At 42.1% G+C, this 25,845-nt stretch overlaps 1 protein-coding gene across 9 annotated transcripts in view; it reads left to right on the top strand.

Moving 5' to 3' along the window:
• Positions 1–25,845, top strand: part of NRG1 (neuregulin 1) — a 449,095-nt gene that overhangs the window by 301,237 nt on the left and 122,013 nt on the right. For 5 of the 9 annotated variants that reach the window (XM_032675653.1, XM_032675652.1, XM_032675647.1 and 2 more), the window contains 3 exons: positions 4,473–4,597; positions 12,658–12,708; positions 15,578–15,628. In XM_032675653.1, coding sequence (XP_032531544.1) covers positions 4,473–4,597; positions 12,658–12,708; positions 15,578–15,628 — 227 coding nt within the window. The remainder of the gene's footprint in view (positions 1–4,472; positions 4,598–12,657; positions 12,709–15,577; positions 15,629–25,845) is intronic. The other 4 variants (XM_032675655.1, XM_032675651.1, XM_032675649.1 and 1 more) reach the window with 3 other exon arrangements.

Raw genomic sequence — 25,845 nt, 5'->3', positions numbered from 1 at the left:
TCCAGGTGGCAGATAGCCTGGCAAATTGTCTGGACTCATTTGCAGAGCCATATGTCTCCGTCAGAGTTGTATTTTCAGTCTGTTCTGTAAAGAACGTGTTCAGATCAGAGCCTACCCCTCAGCTTTCCCAGCAAGGCAGTGCTGCCTGTGAGGGGCAATCAGTGTTTTCTCCTCTTACATTTTGGCTGATGCTGGTTGACCAAACTCACTGGGGCCAGGGCTTCACCTTCTGGGGCTGGACTTTGTCAGTTCAGCATTGAATCAGTAACTGCCTTCTTCAAGCTCATTTCTTTGTCTCTTTTTTTTGCCCCCAAAAAACCCTGAGGAGCTGTCTGAAAGGACAGTTGGTGATAGCTAATAATTTGATATCAATGCATGTGGAACACATAAACCTATTTTTCAATGCCAAATAGTGCTTTAAATTCCCCAAAATATACATAATGAAAAAAAAAAGAATTAAAATTGGGCCTTTTTCTGGAAAATGAAGATCCCAAGTCCTCTTCACCCACCACAAGTGAGCAGAGTGCAGGCTTTAACCTGTATTTCACACTTCCATGTGTTACCTCTGTCATGAAGATTTCACTCATTGTTGGAATTTCTTTCTTCTATTTTCTGTTTTAGAAATGTTAGTGTGGAACCGAGAAGCGCTTCCAGTTAGAGATGTGAAAGACAGTAGACGTAGAGTACAAAAGAGGGAAAGACAAGGGATATCTGATGACATCTGAAGGATTTTTCTTGCCTTCCTGCTTTGAGATTTTAGTTTGGGGACACATCAGTGCTTTTTTTAGTAATGTCACATTTTGCAAGAAATCACCTTTCTCATTGTGTGATGGCAGAATAAAAACCTGTTTATTGCTGGGGGAAAAAGAAATGTTTCTGAGGTCCGATAAGTCGCCAGAGCTGGAGCTAAATAGCTCTAGGGTTTTTAACAAACTGCATATATATGACAGTATGATGAAGTAAATATCTATCTCAGAAACTGAAAATTAGGACCTTAGCTTGGCACCTGGAGTAGGCAAGGAAAATATCATATGAGGGGTTGTGATGACCCCACCTGAAGTGCTGCATCCAGCTCCCGAGTCCTCATCACAAGGAAGATGTAGAACTATTGGAGTGAGTCCAGAGGAAGCCACAAAGCTGATCACAGGGTTGGAGCACCAGTCCTATGTGGGGAGGCTGAGAGAGTTGGAGCTGTTCAGTCTGGAGATGAGAAGGCTCCAGGGAGACCTTACAGCAGCCTTCCAGTAGGTAAAGGGGGTTTGCAAGAAGGCCAGAGAGGGACTTTTTACAAAAGTGTGTAATGACAGGACAAGGGGGTATGTCTTTACACTGAAGGTAGGTTTAAATTAGATGTTATGAAAAAGTTTTTTACAGTGAGGGCGGTGAGGCACAGCCACAGGTTACCCATAAAGGTTGTGGATGCCCCATATTTGGAAGTGTTCAAGATGAGGCTGAATGGAGCTCTCTCAGTAACTCAGTCAAGTGGAAGGTGTCTCTGCCCATGGCAGGAGGGTTGGAACTGTGTGATCTTTAACCCTAACCATTCTGTGATTTTATGTTTCTATGACAGTACAGCAGGTGAATCACACTAAATGGCTGTGTTCCTTCTCATTACACTAGAAAGTCAAGGGAAACCGAGTAATTTTAAATTTTAATGAAGGGCGTTTGAAGCACTCACTTTTTACCTCAAATTTGTCAGAGTAAGAGCATGGAGTCAGAGAGTTTCTGCTGCCAATTGCAGATGATTCGGGATGCTGTGACTGACTGATTTGTGTGTCCAAACTCTAAGCTATTTGTGACAATGGAGATACACAAAAAAATCAGGCATCAGAGAAATGCTTTTCACCTGCTAGCTGAGTTTTCCCGTGTCTGTCCCCTTGTACGGACAGCATTTCATTTTCCTTGTCTGATTTCAAATGCAGGTGAGACCTGTACATCGTTGGTTGTGTGCTGTACAGGGTCAGGTGTTCTTCATTATAGGAAGAGACTCCTTTATCAGGGTCAGGTGGTTTTTTTTTTTTGCAGCAGAGGCGAGGTGTTTGCCACTTCATCTAGCTGATGGCTTTGGATGCAGCAGTGCACGAGAAAACTTCGTGTGCCCTGTACCTTGAGCTTCATCCAAGCTTAGCCTGGATGTTTGCCTGCAGACAGGCAATTCTGGATGACAGATGGAGACTGGAAGCAAAATGAATTCAAGCAGTCAGATAAGGTGGGCTGGGACTGCATTCTGCAGATGTATTTCTTTCCCTTTCATGTAGGAATACAAGCTCAGCAGTGTCATAGTGGCAATGAGCTAAAGATACAGCAGAAGCAAATCTTACAGGGAGAGGGATTTTTTTGGAGGAGCATGGTATAGTTTGAGAAAAGGACAAGCGTTTGAATACAAAATCCCTTATCAGGGGCTTTAAGTGAGTACTATTGGAGTATTGCTAGGGAACTGCTTCATTTACAGCCATTGATGAGTCATCTTCTGCTCCAACTGTTTTGAATTCTGTCCTGATACATCTCAATGATATTTTTAAAGCTATAAATATTCACATTATTTTTCCCACTCACAGAGACAAAACTCCTTACAGAGTTTTTTCTAAAAACAAGAGTAAATTTGGCTTAGAAATGGATTTGTAAGAAATCTGTTTGCTTCACCTATTTTAATATGATAACAAAATCATAAAAGGAAGACACAATTCCTTGCCTTTTCCCATAAGTATCACATAAAACAAAACCGATTAAAATAAATGTGCAGGGCAAAGAGTCCCTTCACAAAGCCAAGCATGCCACAAAAATTATTTGCCTCAATATTACTTAATATATGAAGAGGACTGCAGCAGATATACAATGGGTGCCCAGATTAAAGTGATATAGCTGCAGCTCTGCTTCTTCCTTCTCATATATTCATGGTTGCCACCAGCTAAAGTCTGGTCTTGTATGCCACCTGAAATGCAGCCCAGTTGATTAATTCACACTGGGAACTGGGCTCCTAACTGTGAGAAGGGAGCCTGAATACTCAGCTACACATTTCTTCACCATTTGAGTAAACCTGACTAAATCACTAATCCTGCCTTGGCTGCTCCTCCTTCTTGCAAGCCCAGTGGCCTGAAAAAGCAGTCCTCTTTCATGACATGAGGGGAAACTCTCGTGATGTGGGCTTCTAGCAGAGAGGCATCCACCTATCACACTGCTCTCATTCCAGAAGGGCCACAGTGCTGACTCCTCAGCAGTAAAACCTTCACATACAGGCAGAGAACCTTGAGCTGCCAATAAGCAGATGTTTGGTAGCAGATGGGACAGTTTCCTGTGCTGGAGCGAGGGGTGTCTTGCAAGGATGGACTGAAAAGGGACATTGAACATTTTGATTGCTCCAGAAGCTCCCCCTGCTACAACAGACTTGTTTGTGGTCTGAACTGAGCCCTGCTCAGTGATTCCCAGAAGGGGTAACCAGTTGTGATTTCTGCACGGAGAGCTGGGAGACATGGCAATGCTGGAGCAAAGCGGCTCCCCAAACGTAGTTTAGCTCAGCACTCATAGCTAGACATGATGGTAACTGCAAGCTTTTAGAGTGAACAACCCATGCCTCCTGGGTATCAGTCCTTCAAGTCAGGGTAAGCTGATTTAGGAAAGCCAATGCTCACGCACTCTGAGTGACTATTCTGTAGATAAATGAGCAGGCTTTACTACAGACAGAAAATTCCCCAAAGCACTTCTTTCAAACAGTAACTGGGAACGGTAATAATGTGTGCATTTTCCCCAAGCTAGTAATTCTCTGCAGTTTAGATAATGGGATTATTGCCATCTTACGAGTTGGGGACCCTTTGAATGACACCAGAACATATTCTTACGAAATTAATGGGTAGGCAGGAGTTCTGCATTTTAAAATCTAATCTTAAGACCTTGGAGACTGATTAAATTACATCTCTGAGCCAGGAACAAAATGTAGCTTCATGCAAATTGTGTTCCTGCCCATGATTTTTTGTTAGCACTGGAGAATGACTTACTATTAGAGTTAGAGTGTGATGTGTCCTAATCTCATGATTATTTAGTCAGATGTTAGGAACTACCATACTTACCCAGAACTCCATTGCTGGTAATATGAACCTGTAGGAAAGGGTAATCTATTTTAGTATTACACCCATCTCTGAGGCATCTGAATAGCCAACAGTTTGACTGTGAGAGGATGGTTGTTGGACGGTTCTTTTCCAGATTCCCTTTGAGAGCAAAGACTTCTCTCATACAGAAAAGCATAACAAGTATCTTTATCTAAGTCCATGAATGTACCTCTTTTCCAGAAACCTTTGAGATGTTTTTTTTATTCTCCTCTGTTCTTTCAAACCTGGATAGTGTTGATCTGTCAGTAAGGATGGAAGACAAGATTCTCTTTTGGGGGGGGGGGGGGCGGGAAAGTACATTAGTTGGTGCAGTGGCTGTTACTCCAGTACAGGATGTTTATGTGTTTTTTCTTTTTCCTGATTTTACAGGAAATACTCTGAGCTTCACATTTACAGAGCCACACTGGCTGACGCTGGGGAATATGTATGCAGAGTGAGCAGCAAGCTGGGAAATGACAGTACTAAAGCCAGTGTTATCATCACAGACACCAATGGTAAGGCTTGACTTTTTACATTCAGGAAGACCATGTATTAGAGCTGCCGTCAGGACAAAAGGGTTTGGAGAAGGGGAAAGCTTTGCAAGTGAAGTGGAAGTGGAAGCACTGAAATCTATTAGGTGTACTAAGAAAAGTGGTCAGGCCTGACTTCTGTGTAGCCGAGGTGTTCAATTTTCCTTATGCAGACAAATGGAATGTCTCCTACAGATGTCTCAGGACAGATCAGCATTTTCTATGTAACACCAAGTCTAAGACACAGTCTAAATAGTCAAGATAAGAAGAAGATGAAGAGAAGGAAATATTATTTTAATTCCCATAATACACAGTTGGAGCATTATAGGCATGTGGGGAAGCTTTTATTTAACCTAAAACATGCCATAGTCTAAACTGCTAAACCAGCACTCCCCTCCTTAAGTAACAATTGTATGACTCTGACTGCCACTGTTTTTATTTTCACATATGCTGATAGGTTTTTCTTTTGATTTCTAAAATGATAATACAAAGTCATGAATGTAACTGAAGACATATTATTTAAAGGTCTGAATGTAATTCAAGTACTTTGATATAGATATTGTGATTTAAAATTATTTCTTGAGGAGCAGAGCTTGTTATGAGGCAGATAGCACTCAGACTTACCCAAAAAATTTACAACTATTATAGATTGCTGGTTTTGCAGGGCCATTTCACTTATAGGAAGTTCCAGTTGTTTCTGATGAAATTTTTTGAGTGTTCCATCCTACACAAATGTATTAGCAGTACTGTTTCTCCTTTGGAGAGGCATGGAGGCAGCAATTCAGCTGAAATCTTGTTTTCCAAGTGTGACTTTGACTAATTCATCTCCAATGATTCAAACTCCAGCCAGTTGTGAAGTATCAAACATGCCCTCATTAGCAAAAAAGCTGAAGTTCCATGCATATCTTAGATGGGTTTAATGTTGTAGCAATGTAAATTTACCAGACATGCTTTTCTATTTCACATTGTGCTCCGAAATGGGAGACAGGCATTTAAATAAACAGAAAAACAAATGTAGATCTTTTCCAGTGGGATTTGCCTTTGGCTATCTGCAGTTTTGTAGTCACACAGAAATTGCTTGACTGCATTCACTTTGTGTATTTGCTATTCTGTTTCATCAACTAAAGAGTTTCAAGTGCTAAGATTTCATACTAGCTGTATGGTATTATAATCGTGAGCAGATGTCAGGAGACTGATATAAAAGATCAAGTGTTATTTACTGGAGTGTTATTAGGAGGAAAAATGGGTAGGTGTTTCTGTGTAGCTTTGTAGATGCTCTTGGTTTCCATGAGTACAAATTTTGATTGCTCATTAGCTGCTTACATAGAAAGCTCCCATACTGTTTCCAAGATACTGGAGTTTCCAAAACTCAGCTGTAGGCACTGTGCCTGAGCAGTGATACAGATAAATGCAAAAAAAATGCCTGACCGTCCTCTATTACTCTCCCAGACAAGGAATGGTGTCATGGCTGGGGAGTGCATGTGGGACCTCATTCCTGTGCTTCATGACATGGATTTTTCAACTTCCTTTTGGTCTGTGCTGAATGACCACGAAACACTCCTGCTGCGGGGAGACAGGGACTTGGTTTTAACTGAAAATGTTTGTGGGCAAGCCCTGTTATGTGCATTTATAACAGATATGTTAGAATATGTCTAATTATGTTACGAAATGTAAGTTGTTTAGAACACAGGCATGCATGCAAACTCCCTTGAACGCAGGGCAAACTTGAATCCAGTCTAAATGGGGCAGCTGGCTCTTGTCTGTAAAGATCTGAACTGGAAACTCAGTGATATCTGAACTGGAACATCTCAGTGATATTTGATAATCTACACTCAGGCATGGCAGCATTCACTGGCTGAATAAATCAATCGTGCATATTTATTTGCTACACATACATCTGAACCCCCTCTTCTTATTGTTGCTTATAAATTGCCAGTAAAATTGTTCGTAATTTTCCTGCTAATGATGGAATTTTCCACCTGGATTTGAGGAACAGCATGGGCAACATCTGGTGACTTAAGAGCAATAGGTCCCTAAGGCCTCAAAGGGCAACATCTGCTTTGCAAACAGCGCTAGACCCCCTGCATGGGTGACCTCCTCACCCCTCCTTCCCCCGCATTCCCTGACCTCTTCCCCTTGCTAGCTTAATGACAGATCTGAGATCCAAACTCGGCAATGAGCCCTGAAGGGCAGTCATTACTCAGGTCCTGTATATCTGGGAGGTCCTGCACTACTCATGAGAAAGAGTTTTAAATTTAAAAAAAAAAAAAAAAACACAAAACCAACCAAACAAAAAAAAAAAAAAAAAAAAGGAAAAAAAAAACCAAAAAAAAAAAAAAACCCAAAAACAAAAAACAGAAACCAGCATCCTTAACCCTTACTTGTTACTACCTGTTAATGGGCTTTTGGAGAAGTCCTTGTGGTCTAGTGCAGCCCAGGAGCCCCTGTAGAAAACTAAAGTGTGGATATCTGGATGGGCTGAATCTCTCAAGGTAGGCATAGAGGTTGCTTTCTTCTACCTCCAGCAGATGGGATGACAATGAGGTGAAGAAAAATGCATCAGAGGGCCTGCCTTTCTTGTGGTCATACTGGTCTGCTCTGATATGCAAACCATAACTTAAATTATGAGCTTTAATTTGGTGACCTCACCTGGTCATGTTTATTATGCATACCCTGTTATCTGCAAACGAGATCCTCCTTTCCCTTTGTGCTGGGTACATTAAGACCGAGGGTAGATGAGGTGATGGCATTTCTGGAAACGGGGTTATTTTTATTTCCACTAAAAGATTAGTGCTTTTCGGTTTAAAAACCCTGATTCAAAGTCCCTAAAATTTGTCAGACTTTAACTGTTTTAGTTGAAATTGTTGCTGGTGTATGCCACAAAAGACAACTCCAGGGGCAGACCAAAGAACTATCTAACATGATACCTTGTCTCTAACATCAGCTAGCAATGGGCATTAGGAAAAAAACATATGAAGAACGAGGTAAATGTGTTGGGGTTTTTCCCCAAGTATAGGAAAAGCCTAGCATTTACCAGTAAGGTCACGTGCCTGAAAGTTGCTGAATTCAATTCTCTGCTCCAAACATAGAAAAATGAGTCTTTCTCAATAAAACAGTTGTAAAAATTTCTTTGTTGTTTTCAGCGAGCAAAGACCTTAATTTTCCCCAATCTCATTTCCAGAAATGGTAAACTTTCCAGTCCAAAACAGTAATAGTCAATGCAATAATAACTCCTGTCCTTCTTGTTGTTACTGTTATTATAAACATTGCTGTTATTTAAAACTGCCAGATTTGCTCTTATGCAAGCTTTTGCTACACATAAGCATACACACCCCACACAAAACTCTATTAACCTTCACAGACTTTTAAATTTTCACAATGTTACTGAAAGAAACATAAAGCCTTGTCTATAGAGCCATATGTGTGGGTTAAAAACGCAACAAATATAAAAATAGCTAGATAAACACAATTTTAACCAGTCTTAATAGCAAGCGATGGGAGGTATTCTGTTCCCTTTTAAATTTATAATGAGTATAACTTGCCCACAGGATATGAGCTGCCTTCTAATTTTCGCTCACTCATATTCACATATACATCCCTAAGAAAGATTGTAATTGAGGTCAGAATAGAGGCATGAAGTTCTCCTGGTGATGTATACACAGTGCACAGGTTTGCTAATGTAATAGCAACTGGTTTTTTTTTTCTTTTGCATCCTAATTTGTTACCTTATCCAGGCAAAATTCTCGTAGTGAATTTTTCGTGGACTTTCTCATGAACATAAGGCTATGCTTAATAAACGACACTGACAGAATATTTCACACCACAACGAAAGCTTTCAATTTCATGTTTTAAAAATTCCTCACAAACCCCCTTATTTTAGGCAACTAGCACAGTGATTTTTTTTCTAAAGTGTCGAGCATGCTCTAGCTGAATGTGGTGTGTTTTCCATTAAAACCTGTTGACTTGATTCTTTTTTACCTCTCTGAGGCTATTTTGCTGTGCAACATGTCTCAGGGTGCAAAAGGGTGGATTCATGCAGAAATACTTCTGAGGTTATAAGCCTACGGTGGTGGATAACTTCTGGGTTGTGTGCAGGGTATTGTCTGTGCAAAGTGAATTGATGTAATTTGACTCATCAGCGGGGGTGGCTGGGACAACTTTGCCTGAATCGATGAGTACAAGAAGTACTCAGGTGATCTGTTCATGCACCCCAATGTCAGCAGCGGTAAGCCTTGGGAAATTCATTAGATACACCATCAGTGGCCTGTGCAAGCTTCTGGTTGCATCCATAGGACTTGCAGTAGTAGTAACAGCTCTGAGTTGTACAGTAATCAATAAGGACCTGATATTCAGCATTCATTAAATTTTAATTTGGTCTTCCTCTTCTGAAGATAGCCAGTAGCTTAGCCTCAAGAAGATGGCTGAGAAATAAGTGAATTAAAAACAACATTCAGTATCTAACACCCACAGAGCATGTGACCAACTGTGAAATACTTCAAACGAAAGAAAAGACCCATCTTCTTTCCAAGACTTGATTAAAGCAGGGGATCAGGGTATCTCTTCTCTCTAGCACAGTTACAGGTGAGTTGGGACCATAGGTTGTTTTGAACTGGCTATAATGGGTCAGATTCTCAACTGGTGCAAATCAGCATGCGTGGGCCAATGTCACTGATTTGGTCCTTCACACAGAAAGAAGTGTGGCCGTCACTCAGTTTGGTAAAGCAATTCTCTTAAGAGTACCCTTTAGCCTTTCCTTGCAATTTGACCTGTTAGGATTGAGAGTGGTGTTCTTTTAATAGGATTCAGGTCAACAGTTTCTTGGAGAAAAAAGGCAAAAAATATGATAGTTTTAAGAAACAAAAAGTTAGTTTGGCCATTGGATCTCTCTGTGTCTTTGACCACATGTGCCTGGATGCCTACGAGGCCTCAGACTATGGTCTTACTGACCTTCTACACACCTGCCCCCCACTCTGCCATCTGTAGACCAAATACAGAGTGTCAAATTCTCCCCTTTCCTCAAGGTGTGCACTAGCTTGTGTCAATCTTTGTACAATTCAGGTGGTGTCAACTGAATAGCACAACCAATGCAAAAGGCTTGAAACTTGTATCACTGCCACAAAGTACAAGTCAGGGTGACAGAAAGCAGCTCTAACTAACTGTGGTGTTCATGGTGTTTGAATCCCCCACAGAGCCCAGGTTGTTTTCCCTCTCAGGGTTCCCAGAGCCACCACCTTCGAGGCCTGAATTAAAACCTACAAGATCAACCAGATCCCTTCAGTTTGCTCGAGCAGGCTTTTTGCACTAGGCCTTTGATAAACTAACTGGGAGTAAAAAAAGGGCTGTGAGGGCTTGCACAGGACTTGCAAGCTTGAACAGGCTTGTTCAGAACAGCAGCTATAGGGCTGTTAAATATTTGATTATCCCTAGAGAAAAGGTCTTCCCTGAGAAGAAGGATCTCCTGCCCGGGAACTGAATGTTCTCCTCTCAGCAGCCCAAAACTCCCTGTCTCGAAGGATGGATCAAGATATCAAGGCCAGCAAGGTGGTGGCTTTGCTGTGAGTCCTGTGGGGGTTGAAGGAGCTCTTGCTTCCTCATTATGTCAGAGACAAAGCAGGAGATACTGCTGCCCAGAGTACTAAGGAAATAGGACTGAGAGGCTGCAGGGACCTGTCCTTTAAAGCATCCCCAAACAAAGATCTCTCATCCATCCTTCAATACTTTTACAAAAGAAACCCCTAGAACAAACATATCCAGTTTCAGGAAACAGCACTCCACCAAGACTAAGTGTTCCTAGAAGTGCCAGGGGACAGAACTGGATGTAGCCTCTGAGGTAGCTGCTCCTCATGGGGAGTTAAATATGATGAGGAAGACAGGGCTGCAGACTGCCGTCTCCACACCCTGGCAAAGTTCGGCAGCAAAAGTATCAGGACTGAAAAATGCTTCCAGCTCTTTCATCTCAGGCAAGCACTGACAGCCTCCTATGAGAAGCCTCTTTTTTTCTCTGCTTCTTGTGTTCAGATAGCTTGTGCTAGCTTGTTCAGAAGGCTGTGTGCTAGCCTTCTCAGGTAGTGTAAAATGCCTTTCTTACTGCTGTGATGTACTGTCTCCGGTAAGCAATACACACAAATGTTGCGTCTGCCAAACCTTAGCATCACTGTTAATGTTACTAACATGAATGTTACTGGCAGGGCTTGGTAATGTGTGACTTTGCCACATGTTTTCCAAATGTATTTCTCAGCACGTTTCAGGTGTAGGAGGCTCTCTCTGTATTTTCCACTTGCAGGGAAGCTTCCCGTCAGCATTCATACTGACGCAGCTGGGCTGGGGAGGTGCCAGTAAGAAATGCTTCATCAAGTTCAGCACAGGCAATAAGTGGAACATGGTTTCCTTAATGGTGAAGGAAAAATTTGCTCCAGTTGTGCCAGATGCTGGGCTACACAGCTGTCAGACCTGTTCCTGTCTCCTGTTGTGACTAAGAGAGGTTAATTGCTCAGACAACCCAGCTGCACAACAGCAAACTGCCTCTATACCCAGAAAATGGTCCTGAAAGCTGCCTGGCTACAGGCCACTGCGTTCCAAGACCTAATGCAAAGGTTTTGACCTCAAAAATTTTACTTACAGTACTCGCTTACATGCCACACATCACTGGCTGTCAAGGAAGTGCTGCACAACACATTCTCTCACATTAGTGAGATGAAACTAGGACATACTAACCAGGTAAACAATAGATTTGCCAAAGAAAGCTGGACCAAATTTGGAAAAAAAGTACAAAAAAAAAGAAGAGCTAGCATGTAAGAAACTGAAATACAGGATCAGCATTAACATTTAATGAGAGGAATGTTGAAGGGAAAACAGTTGGACTGAGATTTGTCTCCGGTCAAGTTTCTGTGAACACTGGAGACAGCGAACAGAACTGGAATCCAGATTCACAGAACAGAGTAAAAACATTCCTGAGTTTCCTTTTCCTAAGCCTCTTACGAGGCTCTTTCTATTCTATTTGTTTGACCTACCAGAGGATTCTTGGTGTGCCTTGAGGATTCAGGGCAAGGCTTTTTTCTTGGCATTCAGGACGTTTCTCCAGCTGCACAGTTGAAACTTGTGCAGCTGCACTGAGCTGCACCACTAAAAGTCTCAAATGTTTTTTGAGAACTTGGAGAAGTTCAAGATTATTGGTGAATACAACTGAAGAGTGATTTGTTCACACCTAAGAAATTGCACACAGTTGTGGCTTGCGGGGACAGCAGAGCACTCACAAATCGATGCTGTCATTGGAGCAAGGTCTCTGTACAAGTTTGTGAAGCCTAAACAAAGGCTTTCTACATTCTGCTTTCTCCCATCTGCATTTTGTATTAGGAAATTAGCATGGCTGTGTCATCCCACTTAGCCATCAGCCAGTTCAACAAGTGTGTGCAAGAAGTCCACGCCAGTATGTAACTGGCAATAGTATATGGAGATATATAGAGGACCAGTATGGAAAAGCAACTTTTCTAATCTCTTCAGCAAAGCAACAGTTTCATTTCCATCACAGAGGCCCCAGCAGTCCATGAGGGACAAGGTTCGCATGTGTGACATAGAAGATTTCTCTGAAGTGTCAAGTGACTTTATTGGATGTACTCACCAGCAGTTCAAGTGATATGAACAGGAACACATCTTTGCAAAATTTAACTGCCTAGAAGCATAAGGAGTGAATACTCACACTGACGACTTCCAGAAACAGAGCCATCTGCATGATTTCTCCTGTTGCCACTGATCAGTTATTCCCAGAGGAAAAGGAGAGATTGAACAACTGGCTTCTTTCAGAAGAGACAGGCATTTTTTCTTCAGTTCTACTAGTAGGCACTATCATTTTTTTGTTGGTTTTTTTTTCTCAGAAGGAAACTTGCAAGTTGCTGTCTGATTGAAGCCTCTGCCCACTGAAGCAGGATTTAAACTTGCCTCTTCGAACAACTTTTTCTTCTTTACCTTGTCCATTCTTGGAGCTGAATGCTGTTAGAGGATCATCTGACACCACATTATAACTTCTTATTGCCTCTTGTCTTTTCCAGAGAGCACCAGCAAGATACCAGTATCAACAGAAGGGACAAAAACTTCTTCACGTAAGTTGAATTAACGAAGTCTTTCTGTCTCTTTCTCTTCATTTCTTCTTGAAACTGCTTCTGCAGCTCCGAAACAGCTCCTTCTTAGTAGAGAACAATTCATCTACATCCAGCAGCTCATTGTCTGTATATCACCTTGCATACTCAAGCTGCTTCAGGGATGGAGAAATGAATGAAGAAGGGTAAATCACACTTTTTAATATCCTGGGGTTGTTTTGAGGAAGATAACTTGGCCTACAGCTGTCAGGCTGCAGAATGCCCAGTGAAAAAGTATTTGTGTTGTTAGGAATTGTATTTCAAAAAAGCACTTGCTGCTCCTGCAAATCCTAGCAGCCACATGTGAATTTGCAGACTGTATAGAGGTATGGATATGTCCTCAAGAAAGGATGCCTAGACTGCTCTGTTCCTCAGGGCTCTTCATACAATTCCTGACAGCTCTGCAGAGTCTGTGAATGTAGGCAGGTAACTCACTGAAGGTAGTTTAACAACTTTTGAAGCTGCCTTGACATACTGGGAGCCTTCTCCAGGCAGTTTCCTTTCAGGCTGGTGGAATTTGCTTTCAGCATCCTGCCTGCAGTTATGGATTGCATAGCTCCAGAGTTACTCTCGGAACTGACCCCAGTGAGAAACCACTTTCATTATTTTAACTGGTAGAGTTACTTTACACATGGCCACAGTACAAGCAGTTGTCTCTACCACTGAGTTTGGCTGAGGGAGCTGCAGATAGACGAGTGTAAGTCGAGCAACCCAAGGATTTACAAGATGCGCTTATACCCTCCTTGGCAAAGAGGCTGGGGTCCTGCTAGCTTTTTTGGGAAAGCTATGTCTGGCAGAGACAGGTTTGAGTGTGAAATGACAGTGTTTGTAGGCTAGATCAAGGAAAACAGTGTGATTGCCAGATTTTGCATTTAGCATGCCTGCAGCCTTTCCTTTGATGCATCTGTGTGTGTGGTAACCTACTTCTGAAGTTTTGGCACTGCTACCTGACAGAAGAGACATTGGATGTGCCCATATTCTTTCATGTTCTCAGTGGGGCCTGTCACTGGTGCTTCACTGGATATGTATGAGATCGCATAGCTAATAAAAAGTCTCTTGTAACCATTGGAACCATTTTTGTTCAAAAAAGGTGACACGCTGGTCACTGACTCCGCTGGGCTTGCCTTGCCTTCTCCCTTGTGCAGCAAGAATACAGTCTCTGCACTTTGCTGCCTTCTTTCCCATGAACTAAACTTCTTGTTCTTGAGTGGTCTCTTTCCCTGCTTACGCCCCTTCCAGTGCCTGCTGTTAAGTTCTGTTCTCCTCTTTACTGCTGTTGTGCCGCTGGAGAGGAGGAAGCTGGGATGATCAAAAGGCTGGCTGCATTCCTGATGAGTAGCTGCACTGGCAGATTTCATGCCAAGTTGTCCTGAAGGAGAGGAAAAAGCAGTATGTTCCTTGGCGGCTTATTGAGGTCTTCTCGTGGGCCTCTGAGTAGGTCTTCAATATGTGGCTGGAGCAGAGACCTGCTTACTCCCAAACCCAGCCAGGTGCTTTTTTTCCTACTGTTCTCTCCCAGCCCTGGGTCCAGATCATGTCAGCTTTCTTTACCACTACATGAGTTTCCTGCTGACTAATAATGTCTGGGGTTTTGGACACTGCTGATCCTTTTCTTTCCAGTCTTTGCAAGTGAAAGTAAGTTATTGGTTTGTTTCTTCTTTAATTGAAGGTAGACTGTTGTGAAATGCTGGTGTTTAAATTGCCAGGAGCTAGGTCTCTTGAAGTATTGCTTCAGTCTTAGTTTCTAAGAGGGGTTTTACTCTACCTAAAACCAGACTTGATCAGGCAACAGATTCCTCTTCTCTGCATGGCATGACAAATTCAAGATTTCACTGCAGAGCGTGCAGTATGCCTGACCTGCTCCCTAGGATCCACAAGCTGGCTGTTAGCCACCTGTACTTCCTTCTTCCCTCACCACACTGGCATGTCACACTGTCACCTTAGGCAAGGTGCTCTCTCTTCAAACCCTTCCTTCTGGTTCATAGTACTTCTCAAGCCTAATCTTAACTTCTTTATTCATGCATGACACCATATAACTTGCTAGACAGCGAAAGCCCATGAAGCCACCCAAGTGCATGGCTCTGATTTGCTGCATGATTCAGGTTCCTACAGCTCATGAGGTTCAGACCTAGCTTCTTCTGTAAATTTTTCTGAGTACTTCCTTTGTGTGATTCGTGTTGAGGTCTGTTTCCTTTGACTGTCCTACAAGATTATTTACCATCTTGAGAATGTTCCTTTTTCCTTTCTTTGTAACCACTTTGGGGCTGGTGCTGTCTCCCATTTTGGTCTGGAATGTGTGCTGCTCTCCCTTCCATCTACAGCTCTCTGCAGAGGTGGTGACACTCGTGGATCCTCCTCTCTTTCAAGCCACAGAGGTCCTTAACCGTAGTTGTGATAGATCTGAATGCCTGACTGTTCATTTGAAGTTATGTGAGAACAAGATAACAAATTAGTGCTTCCTGGGTCAGCATGTGGAGCTTCAAGACCTACTGCTTTCCACTTTCCTCTGATGCTGTCACAAACAGCTGAAAATTTTACTCTCTCTTTGCCAGTTTTCTCCTGGCCTTCCCTCCCAGGACTATGGAGCATTTTTGCTGTAATTGATTATTCACAGTGTGCCTAGGACATGCTGAACCAACTTTGAAGTTCTTTGCTTTCTCAAGCTATCTCATTTTTTTTTTCTCTGCTTTGTTGGGTTTCTGGCTGCTGAGGGGAAAAAAAAAATAAAGAAAAAAGAAAGTGCTACTGGGAGAAGATGTTTGGGCTCCTCCAGTAGAATACTGTAGCTATGACTGTACTCTTACAACTTTATTGTTACTTCTGTGTGTTGCAGAACCCATACCTAGGATACTGTCTTCAACAGAAGGAACAAACACTTCCTCCTGTAAGTATATACAAGTTGTTAAAATTATTGCTGGCAAGACGTCAAATACAGTTCTCATTTACTAGCTCAGCAAAAAAAATGTGCTTCTATCTAAACCTGTGTTGAGACATCAGGAGTGACTGAGTGGGATTTCTACACTACAGGGGCAACTGTTATTTTTATATATTATTAAAACTCTCAGAGACATATTCTCCTTTGTGTACTGAGATCTCAACACCTTCCTTCAGAAAGGCCAAAATGTACATTCGGGTAGGGCAAAGGAGGGTGAAACTTCACAAGTGTTTCCTACCTGGAATTCCCTTCCCCGACAACATATGGCTTCAAACAGTTTCCTTTGCCTCCGTGCATGTCACAGTACCTTGGGCTCTTTGTCCTGTGCCCCAATACCTATAGGAAGAAGATAAGGAAGGAGAAGACATCTTTGTGTGTGTCTTCCCTCAGCTGAGACAGAGAAACAGAAATGGTTCCCCTGCCTGAGAAAGAGAGGTTGTGTTTCTGCTTATCTCAGGAGCACACTGGGAGTTGCAGGGGCACCAGTGAGGAAAGCATCTCTTTTCTTCCTCTGTAGTGATTCTTCCCAAGGAATCATTCATTACAGCCATCATCCTGTACATTTTCACCCTTGAGAACCATCAAGAGCCTTCCAGGTCTTTAGTAGAGACAAATCTACCATATACCCAGCCTGGTTTTGAGCAGTCGGGAAGGTCACTTCACACAGTGTGAGGTAGCAGGGTTGTGGGAGGTGGGGTATTAACCTTTCCCTAACACATTAAGTATTGCTGGCTGCTAGGAATAGGATGGCAGGTGAGAGAGACCAGTGGTCCAAAATACCCTTACAGTTCCAGTGATGCTATAAAATATGGTGTGTACTTTATAGCAAACTGTACATTAATGCCTTTAACTCACATCTAATAGCTCCTATAACAGCACCAGGAGGAATGGTCAAAGCCATATCTCTGGATTTTTGTGGATTTTCTTCACAGCTATTAGGCTGATTAGTTTTAAGTGTGTGTTAAATTACAGAAATTTGATAGCTTATTCAAAAAACTTTCTGCCAGCAAGGTGAGAAGAGCTAGTTTTGGCCTCCTTTTCCCTTTGATGCTTAACAGCAGGGTAGGAAGGAATAATTCCTGGAGCAATTTAAAACAGTAATTTCTCTCCATTCTGTTCTCATTAGCATTGATGTGTAGCGGGATTAGTACTTATCAAGTCACTAAAATAAGTAATGTAAGAGAGAGGGCAAAATTGGATATTACTGCCTATTCTGGTTAGGAAAAGCAGGAGGGAGCCAATGTTTATTGCTAACAGATGTGAATGTCTCTCCACAGAGTAATGAGGGAATTGAGTCCCTGTACTTACCCTAAAGTTCCTTAGGGCTTTTCTTTTCTGAATTTCAGTGGGACATGTCCATTTCACACTTGTCACTGTCAATCTTGTAACAGCCACAGGAGATAAAATAAACTGTTTCCTTCCACTTCTCAGACAATAGCAGATGTTTAGAGACCATGCCAGCACTGTCACTGTTGGCCAGACACTGGGAAAGACCTGGGAACAGCAGAGTGATTCAGTAGGCTCTCTTCCCCAGGGCTTTCACGAGAGAACAGACGTGTCATGCTTTGCTTTTTTAGAAGTTCTAGTGACAGACAGATATTCAGAGATCTGAAAGTTTTTAAAAAATCCCATCTCTGAGACATCAGCTGTGGAGTGTCTTACAAAACTGAGGGTCCCTACCCTTTTATGTGCACATACACCTACACTCCTCAAAATCCAGATCATTTTGAGAGCGTGGACCTCCATTCTTAAATAAAGGAGAAAGGAAAGCCTATGACACGTTCTGAGTTTCACATAAAGGACTGGTGATCTGGTTGAAGGGTCAGTAGTCCAAGAGAGGAGGAAGAAAATTCATGCTTTTGTGTCCTGTTTCATAGTGTGAGACTTAGTGGCACTGCTTGCTAATGCTACCCCTTGCAGGCAGAAATACTTCCCACTTTCTCTTCTACTCCAGCCCTAGGATTTTTTCATATGTATTTATTTTCTTCTGTGTAACCATAGAATCATAGAATGGTTTGGGTCGGAAGGGACCTTAAGGATCACCTGGTTCCAACCCCTTTGCCATGAGCAGGGACACTTTACACTACACCAGGTTGCTCAAAGCTCCATCCAACTTTTCCTTGAACAACTGCCAGGGATGGGGCATTCACAGCTTACTTGGGCAACCTGTGGCAGTGCCTCACCACTCTCACAGTAAAGAATTTCTTCTCAATATTAGTCAAAACCTAGTCTCTTTCAGTGTAAAGCCATTCCCCCTTGTCTTATTGTTACATGGCATAAGTTACAACTTTCATTTTCCTTCATGATGAAGCTCTCTGTGATACGTTTTTTCCTGCTGAATGAAGTGAATGAAACAACAGCAGTTGTAGCCCTGTGTACTCTCACTACAAAGGACTGCAGAGGCCATTCTTAAGCTCATCAGAAATATTTGGGGATGGAAGAGGTTTTTTCCACCCCTTGTTTCCTAGGACTGCGGTGATCTGAAACAGGTGCCTTATGACCCTATGACTTTCTTCTGCTGAGGAGTTGCAGTGGAAAAAGTAAATCTGAAACTTCACCCTAATGCATTGGTTTTATGGGTTCAGTCAACTATATATTCAAGTCTAGAGAATGAAATTGTGGTGGTCTTTTTTGCTCTCCTGGGACTTGTTAAAGGAATCTTGGCTTCTCACCCCGATAGCATACATATGGCAGCTTTCCTTTTCTTTAAAAATTTCGTCCCAAAACTTGCATTCTTGTTTGTAAGTTACAACATACATGGAAAGAAATTAAGAGGCAATCACCTTTCCTAGGTTAAAATCATCAGCACTGCACACAGCCTTCTGGTAGAGGTATTGTACAGGAAGATTTGTATGGTGCAAGAGGGGAGAAGGGAATTGGTGGGATACGGGCTGCCTGCAATAACTACAATTCCTGTTGTGTGGGAACCACCAGCAGCACAGTACGGATGTAGAGACCAAGAGTGATTCCACACCTTAATTTACTGGTTCTATGGACAACAGCAGTTTGGAAACCCGTGCTCTGAGGGCTAAGCTGGGTCAAAAGCTGGGCACTTTTCGCAGTAGAAAATGAAGAGGTTGCACAGAGACAGAGCCTGTGGGAGTGTGTGTCAAACTCTTCATCACAGATGGAAGTGTTTGCCTAGTTGCACCTTGCAACATTACCGTCATGCTGGTTTGTGCTGCCCACTAAGGGCTGCTCCCTAAAATGTCTGTGAAGGCAGTTCCTCCAGCAAACAGCCAGGGCTCTGCATGTATTCATGTTTCAGATCTGATTGTCTTATACCAGGATTCTCAGTTCACATTTGTTTGCTTGTACAAGATGGTGAACCAGCAGCCGTGGCACTGGATGTGCTCGGAGCATATTCTCTGCAGCATGCATCCTCCTGTCCACCATCTAGCAGGTTGATATGATGGCCAGCTGGAGGCAAGAATATGGATAAAGAACAGGTAGAAGGCTGATCCCACCTTGGCTGTGGCTTCTCTTTTCAGAGGAGTACAGAGCAAGTTTGTTGAGCTTTTGGCTGGAGAGAAAGATCCAGTTTTGGTCATCTGTCCAACTTCAGATTACTTCAGACTAATTTACCTACAGACTCTCATGCTGGCCTCTAAAACCTACACAGAAATTTTAAAAAGAAGGATTAGTTGGATAAAAAATGTGCCAGTTTGAACTGATCATCTCTTCTTTCCGGAGTTATTAACTTACAAGTTCCAAGCCTGGCACAGCAAGGCACTTTCCTAACACTTCATCTTCTCATCATGCAATAACAGATTCCAACCTGCATATTAAATGGAGACCAGGTACAGCACACAGAAAGGAAGCACAGAAAGACTTTTTGCCTGTCACATTTTCTCAAATACAGTACTGAACTGCTTTGATAAAAGTGTTCCATGCCGAGCAATAAAACCTTCTATATGACATGATGTGAGGGTCATTGGTTTACAGAATATATTTATTGGGAACATTTTTGCATATATGAAGCAAGCAACCTGGCCAGTAAATAATCTGTGTCCTAAAATCTTAACAAGCAAGTTAAGTTTCTGCTAAATTCTGCTTTCCTTCATCTCCTAAAGTGAGCCCAATCCTCTTCCCCTGTATTTATTTACATTATAACTGACAAAAGACCTCTTTAAATTTTCAGAATCATACAAACCTGAATCAGTGTTTTGTATTAAAATCTAAATACATTCTTGACAGCTCAGCAATTTCTGAAATGCAGCTATTTTGGGGTGAAAGAGCACAATTTTTTACAAGATAGTAACTGGGTAGAGTCACCTGGGGCAGGACGGTAAGAGGAGAATACTGTAACCACTTGACAAAGCTGAGGGAATTCAGATGGTGAAGGCAATTACTCAGGTTCCACTTATGCTAGCACAGCAGGACTCCCAGCTCCTGGTCTTGTAATAAATTAGTCTGACACCTTCAACTGTCAGCGTTTAACTCATCCCTTGCATGGATTGAAAGGCTGCTTTCTCAGAAAAGCCATATACCTGATGCCTTGGTGGGACAGTAGGTCAAAGGAAAACCCTATGCCAGCTCGTGTGTTTTGCTTTACTATTTCAGTGGGTTTGTTTTTCTGAATAATCATCTCTGGAGAGAACATTTTGCTTTGTTCTAAGGACACAGTGCGTGAGTAATGGTAGGGTCAGATAATTAGTTCTTGTTTACTGTAAAATATGTTTAAAGCTACTGGTTAGTGAAATGCTACTGAAAGAGCATTTGTGAAGAGACATCAATTCTTTGTTAAAACCTATCACAGTTGCAGTATGTTGCAGTTTCATTCTCCACAGTGGGCATGAACGACAGTGGGCGATGCAGTGGTAATTTCAGTACATTTATGATTTGATCTGGCATGGCAAATCCTGTTTCCTGTAGTTAAATTTCACACATAGGGCAGATTCATGTGAATAGGTAACATTTCCAAAGAGACAGAGCTTCCAATCTTTTGTATGATTCCCAATCTAAAGCAGGTGTGGCATGAAATTTCTGTTTCAAACCACTTAATATCCTAGGGTTTTCTGTAGCTGCATTCTTCATCCCCCAGTCTTGCTCTGAAGGAGAACTTGGGTTGTCACTGAGAACCTCAGCTGCATTAGGCTGCTCCATTGAGAAATTTGTATGTCATACTTCTGAGATAACACCACTAGAAAGGGGTCAATTCTTTTTGTGCTGGGGTTTCTTCTTTCTGTTTTTTCTTCGAGGAGGTCAGGGAGGTAAAAGGCAATGATGGGTATAAGCAGTGCTAAAATTGGAAGAACATCAGTCACGAAGGAATAAATGCAACAGGTTATATAGCTTAAATACAGCTGCCAGAGTGAAAGGATTTTAAGGACATTGACTTATTGTACAAATATCTGTACATTTATCCGTGTAAGAATAAATCTGTAAGGCTAACATTTTCCTCAGCATTGGTATATGAGGGGGCAATAGTGGTTTATGTATAAACATACATACATGTATAGGTATAAAGTATATGCACATAAGTGTGAAGGCAATGGTTTGGATCTGTTTATTTCAAGATTTGCTTTCCTGAGGTCATGGATTACACCATAAAAAAGAGCATGAAACGTGTGGCAGTCTGCCCTGATGGAATACAAGTCACAAAATCTACTTCACGTGTTTCTGTTGTTTGTAACATTTCTGAAGGAACTTCACAAGGTCATGTCTCATTACCTTTAACATGTTGTGGATCATCTCCTTCTGTCCAAAGTTCTAACAGAAACTCTACCTGTCTTTCAGGAAAAAGGTATTTTTAAAAACTGCATGTGTCCTCACTGGTGGAGTGGGGGGAGCCTCTCACAACAAGGTAGCTGTCCAAAAACCATAGTGTTAATTTCTTCCTCAGCTGGGTTTCAGAGCCATCCTTACCTTTCCTCAGGAACCCTGGCTGTGTCAGGACCTCTGTTTCTGACACAACGCTAGTCATATGGGAATTTGTCTTCAAGGGGCTGCTAGTAAGGCCTGGTTTCTTTGATGTCCTTCCAGATGGTCAAATCATGGCAAATTCTTTCCTAAGAGAGCATTAGTTTGCGCCTCTGACTTCTTCATACTGTGCTGAAGTGATGTGTACTATCTGCCCACCCAAGCATCTTTCTGAATTGCCAGCATAGCCTGTGCTATACTGGAGGTCATAAGCTTGTAGTACAGGGATGTGTTGATGTTTTGACCTTGGTGGTTTGGTCACTGTGTCTTCCAGGGGGTGACAGCCCTGGCACTGTCACTGTGACAAAAACAGGTGCTCAAGGACTCCTGTTCCCTCCTGGCTGTACCCTTCCTGGGTAGTAATTATGAACACACTTTGTGGTAATGGATCAGCCTTCTCAAAATCTTCCCTCTTCTGAGTCACAGAGGTAGTTCTTCCTGAATAAAGGTACACAACAGGCAATCATGCCATCTGGGCAGAGACCTGTGGACAAAATAGAATATGTGACCTTGACAGAAACATGCCTCTATTTAATGTCATTATCCACGCTGAAATCAAGAATGTCACTGCTTGTACGAAAGCATGAAGGAGCAAGGAGCTCAGAGTGAGTGTTTATGAACATGTTCATGGGTACAGAATAGCATTTGTATTTTAATACAATAGGCAGTTCCCAATCTACCCCTATAATCCAGATATTCTGTTCATCTCCTTATCTTCCACCCATTGTCCACACAATACCTACCCCCAAAGAGACTTTACCCTCAGGCACTGTGTTGTGTTAACCCCAGGAGAGATTAGCTGTGCAAGTTTCTTTGTGCTCCTCAGAAGACCCTTCTGTTCTCGGAAAGACATGATGACAGCTCACTTTCTTGTTTTTGGAGGTGGAGTTTCTGTTGTTTCAGCTTTGGAGGGAGAGGTTCCAACAGAGAGAGTAATCCCAAAGGGAATTTGAGTGACCACATTAGAATTACCCCATCATGCCTGAAGGCTTGCTGGGCTCCCTTTGACAGAGAGGCACACACAGCAGGCTTCCTCAGGCTTCCTCAGATGGAGTGTTCTGGGCTTTCTAGTCCATGTTCTCCCAGGGGAGATCTTGGGCTGCATTGGCTGTAAATTGAAACACCCTGTGGCACATCAGGGCCCTGGTCCATAAAAGGCTGTTTCAAGTTCGTAGTCTGGCAGCAGATGTCTGTGACAAAGCAGAAACACAAAATTAATGAAATACAAAGGGGTCAAGAGGCTGGGTCCAATGCTTTATTTTCATGCTGAGCTTCCGGTTTGGGCAGTTCTGGTCAATCACAAAGGCAATTGCTGTTGTCTAGGAAGAGGGAACAAAGTTTCTTAGAGAGCAAGGGAGGAAGGGAAGATACTCCTCTGAGTTATCTTCCTGTTCTCCAAGGTTCTTTTGATTCTTGAGGAGGAATCCAGGGAGGAATCCGTACCATATTTAACAACTGGAAGTGCCTCAGTGTTTGATTGGATCAGTTCCTGGAAGATGAAAGCAGAGAGTAACACAGCAGTAAATGAACAGAAGATGAGCAGAAAAGTACATTATTTTTAGAATAACTTGCAAAGTGAATGCTTCCATTTCCTTCAGAATAACCCCTTGATAAATTCCGATTTACTTCTTAGAACATGTAAGCTGCATCACAGAAGTGATATTTCAAAAGCTATAGGCAGAGCACTGTACACACAAATATGACCTTTTCATGGATGCATGGCTTTGAAAAGCTATCACTATGTCCCCTTATTAGCTTCTCCACAAGCACAGTGGTACTCTATAGCTGAGACTCGATTTAGACTATAGCAGTTCGTATCAGGTAAATTAAAAACAATACTCTTCTTTCATGTTCCTATTCTAGCAGTATTGTAATAGTGCAGTGGGAGCCAAGATAAACCCTTGGGAAGAAATTATTATCCTATCCTTCATGTCCACGTCTCTTCTAAATTGCCTTTTGGTAACCTCTTCTAATTGGATGCAAAATGGGAAAGTTGTATCTCCTGTGACTTTCATTATCAAAATGTTCCCGCAGGTTCTTAATGGTTTCTGCTATTCTTGACATTCTCCCCCTGTACGGAGAGGAGAAGAAATTAGTGTAGTCACTGCAGCAATTACAGAGAAGCCTTCTACAATGTGATCTTTCTAGGTTTGCATCTTCCTAAATATTTTGCAGTAGCCAGCTGGTCAGTAACTTTGAGTTGCATCTGCTGTAGCATGGAAATGCATAGCAAGTACTATAAAACACCCACTCTGTGTTTTTTGAAAAGAAAACTCTGCCCTGTAGCAATTGTCATTTATGAATCGTGTCTGATGGATACCAGTATTTTCTTTCATTGACTATATATGTATAAAAAGGCTCTTAGATTTCTTCACACAAGATTTTCTTTTCCTGACTGCCCACTCTTCAGGCTAGTCATTTCAATTTCATTATGGATATACACAGCTCATAGATCTTATTAGTTTATATTATTCACAGTATCCAGCTATCTGAGATCCTTTGGCAAAGTAATTCCAAATTTTCCCTTCTGCAGGGATCTGCTTTTTCATGGGAAGAAATTTTTCACAGCCTTCCAATTTCCAAACTGCATCAGTTCTGTTTGCAAGCTAAAATAGCATGGAGCATTTCTAATTTACGATGGATGATCACAAAGGCTAAACCTAGGGTGCTAAGTAGAGTGAGGCTGAGGAGTGAGATGGAGTGCTAGAGCAGTGTTTGCCTATTTCATCATTAACATGTTTTCTTGTGTCGTTTTGGGTCATGCCAGCTACTAATTTTCAAGACACCTAAGTACAATATGAAGGATTAAGAGCATTGAGACCGTGACCAGGAGCCAGCATGGGTGCCACCCTCCCACACCAGCTCACTTCACTCTAATCAATTCTCCCATAACATCCCAACAAAAGCTGCAATCCCCAAACACTCCCAGGTTCCTTTAACTATATCAGAGAGAATCAATCATAAAGCCATGTGAATGCCATTAAAACATCACTTGGGTGGGCTAAGACACAGCCTTTCCTCAATTTAGACACTGAGAACTGGAAGAAGACACGTGTAAATGATTTTTAATGAAGGGCAGAGCCACAGCGAAGTGTTATGTGATGTAGATGTAGCCTAGCCACACTTGTCTTTGGACTGAGAGCATGATCCATCCCCTTTACTATTGAGCAATGTTGGAATATCAGAGGCTGTCTATTCAGCCCCAGCCTTCCCAATGTCGATGTACTTTTGGGGCAAAGAGCAGCTGGCATTACACCCCAGCCCTCCCGAGTTTAGCAACCACAGCCACTGCTTTTGAATAGAGAGATGAGACACCACCTACTACGCTCCAGTCCAAGCCAACAGAGAAGACAACTGTTTTCTGAACCTTGAGCATTTGTCTCATTTGTTTGTCCATTTGTTTCTGTTTTGTTTATTCAGCGCAGAAAAGGTCCTTGCTGCAGAGCTATAAATGTTCAGAATTGATGCTGAGTGAGGAAGGATTTGACTGGACACAGCTTTACAGCCTGAAGCTTTTACAAATGCCATGTGCCACTGAGCTTATCTAAAAGTTTACCATTTATACACGGGGTGGTAATAACGCCTCAGAGTTGAATACAGTCATTATTTTTCTGAGGTTTGTAAAATGGAATCTGAACTCTACTACTGATATCTTTCTGGTAATATTCACAATGATCCAAAACATGATTCTTAATAACACAGTCAAGTGTCTGACAGGTGTTTAGATGAGCTTTCCAAAATGTCAGCAAGTTTGATGAGGATTATTACTTCAATGGTTGGTTTCTAAAAGGAAAGGATAAGCCTTTGTAATATTACTTGTAAGAATTACAAGGGTGTTTTTTCAGTAGCACACATTTTGCACACAGATATATAGCTGTGAAAGCAAGGGCTACCTGCATTGTAGAAAGCTACTCATTAGATCTACTGCTGCCAGTTGTGGCATAAATTGCCAGCGGCAGAATGTTTTCTCTGGTCTTCTCAAATTAGAAGTGAGCTAACCACATGTGCTTTTATTTGTTTGAAATGTCTGTGTTTTTATAGAGAGAGAATGATCTTTCAGTTGCAGCTAAAAGTCTGTTGTAAGTTCTCAAGTACTGGTGTCCAGTGCCGTGGGGCATTAGTTCAGCAGTTTAGTTATTGTTCTGAGAGAACAGTAGGTTTAAACGTCTGGTGGTTTTGCCTGATTAAATGCCACCTCCCCTGCTTTTTTCCATTCTAAGAAAGTCCAAAACTAGACTTGATTG

This window comes from Chiroxiphia lanceolata, chromosome Z, assembly GCF_009829145.1.
Source record: "Chiroxiphia lanceolata isolate bChiLan1 chromosome Z, bChiLan1.pri, whole genome shotgun sequence".
NCBI lineage: Eukaryota > Metazoa > Chordata > Aves > Passeriformes > Pipridae > Chiroxiphia > Chiroxiphia lanceolata.
Note: the sequence above shows the minus strand (reverse complement) of the source record. Positions and strands in the feature narration are given on the sequence as shown.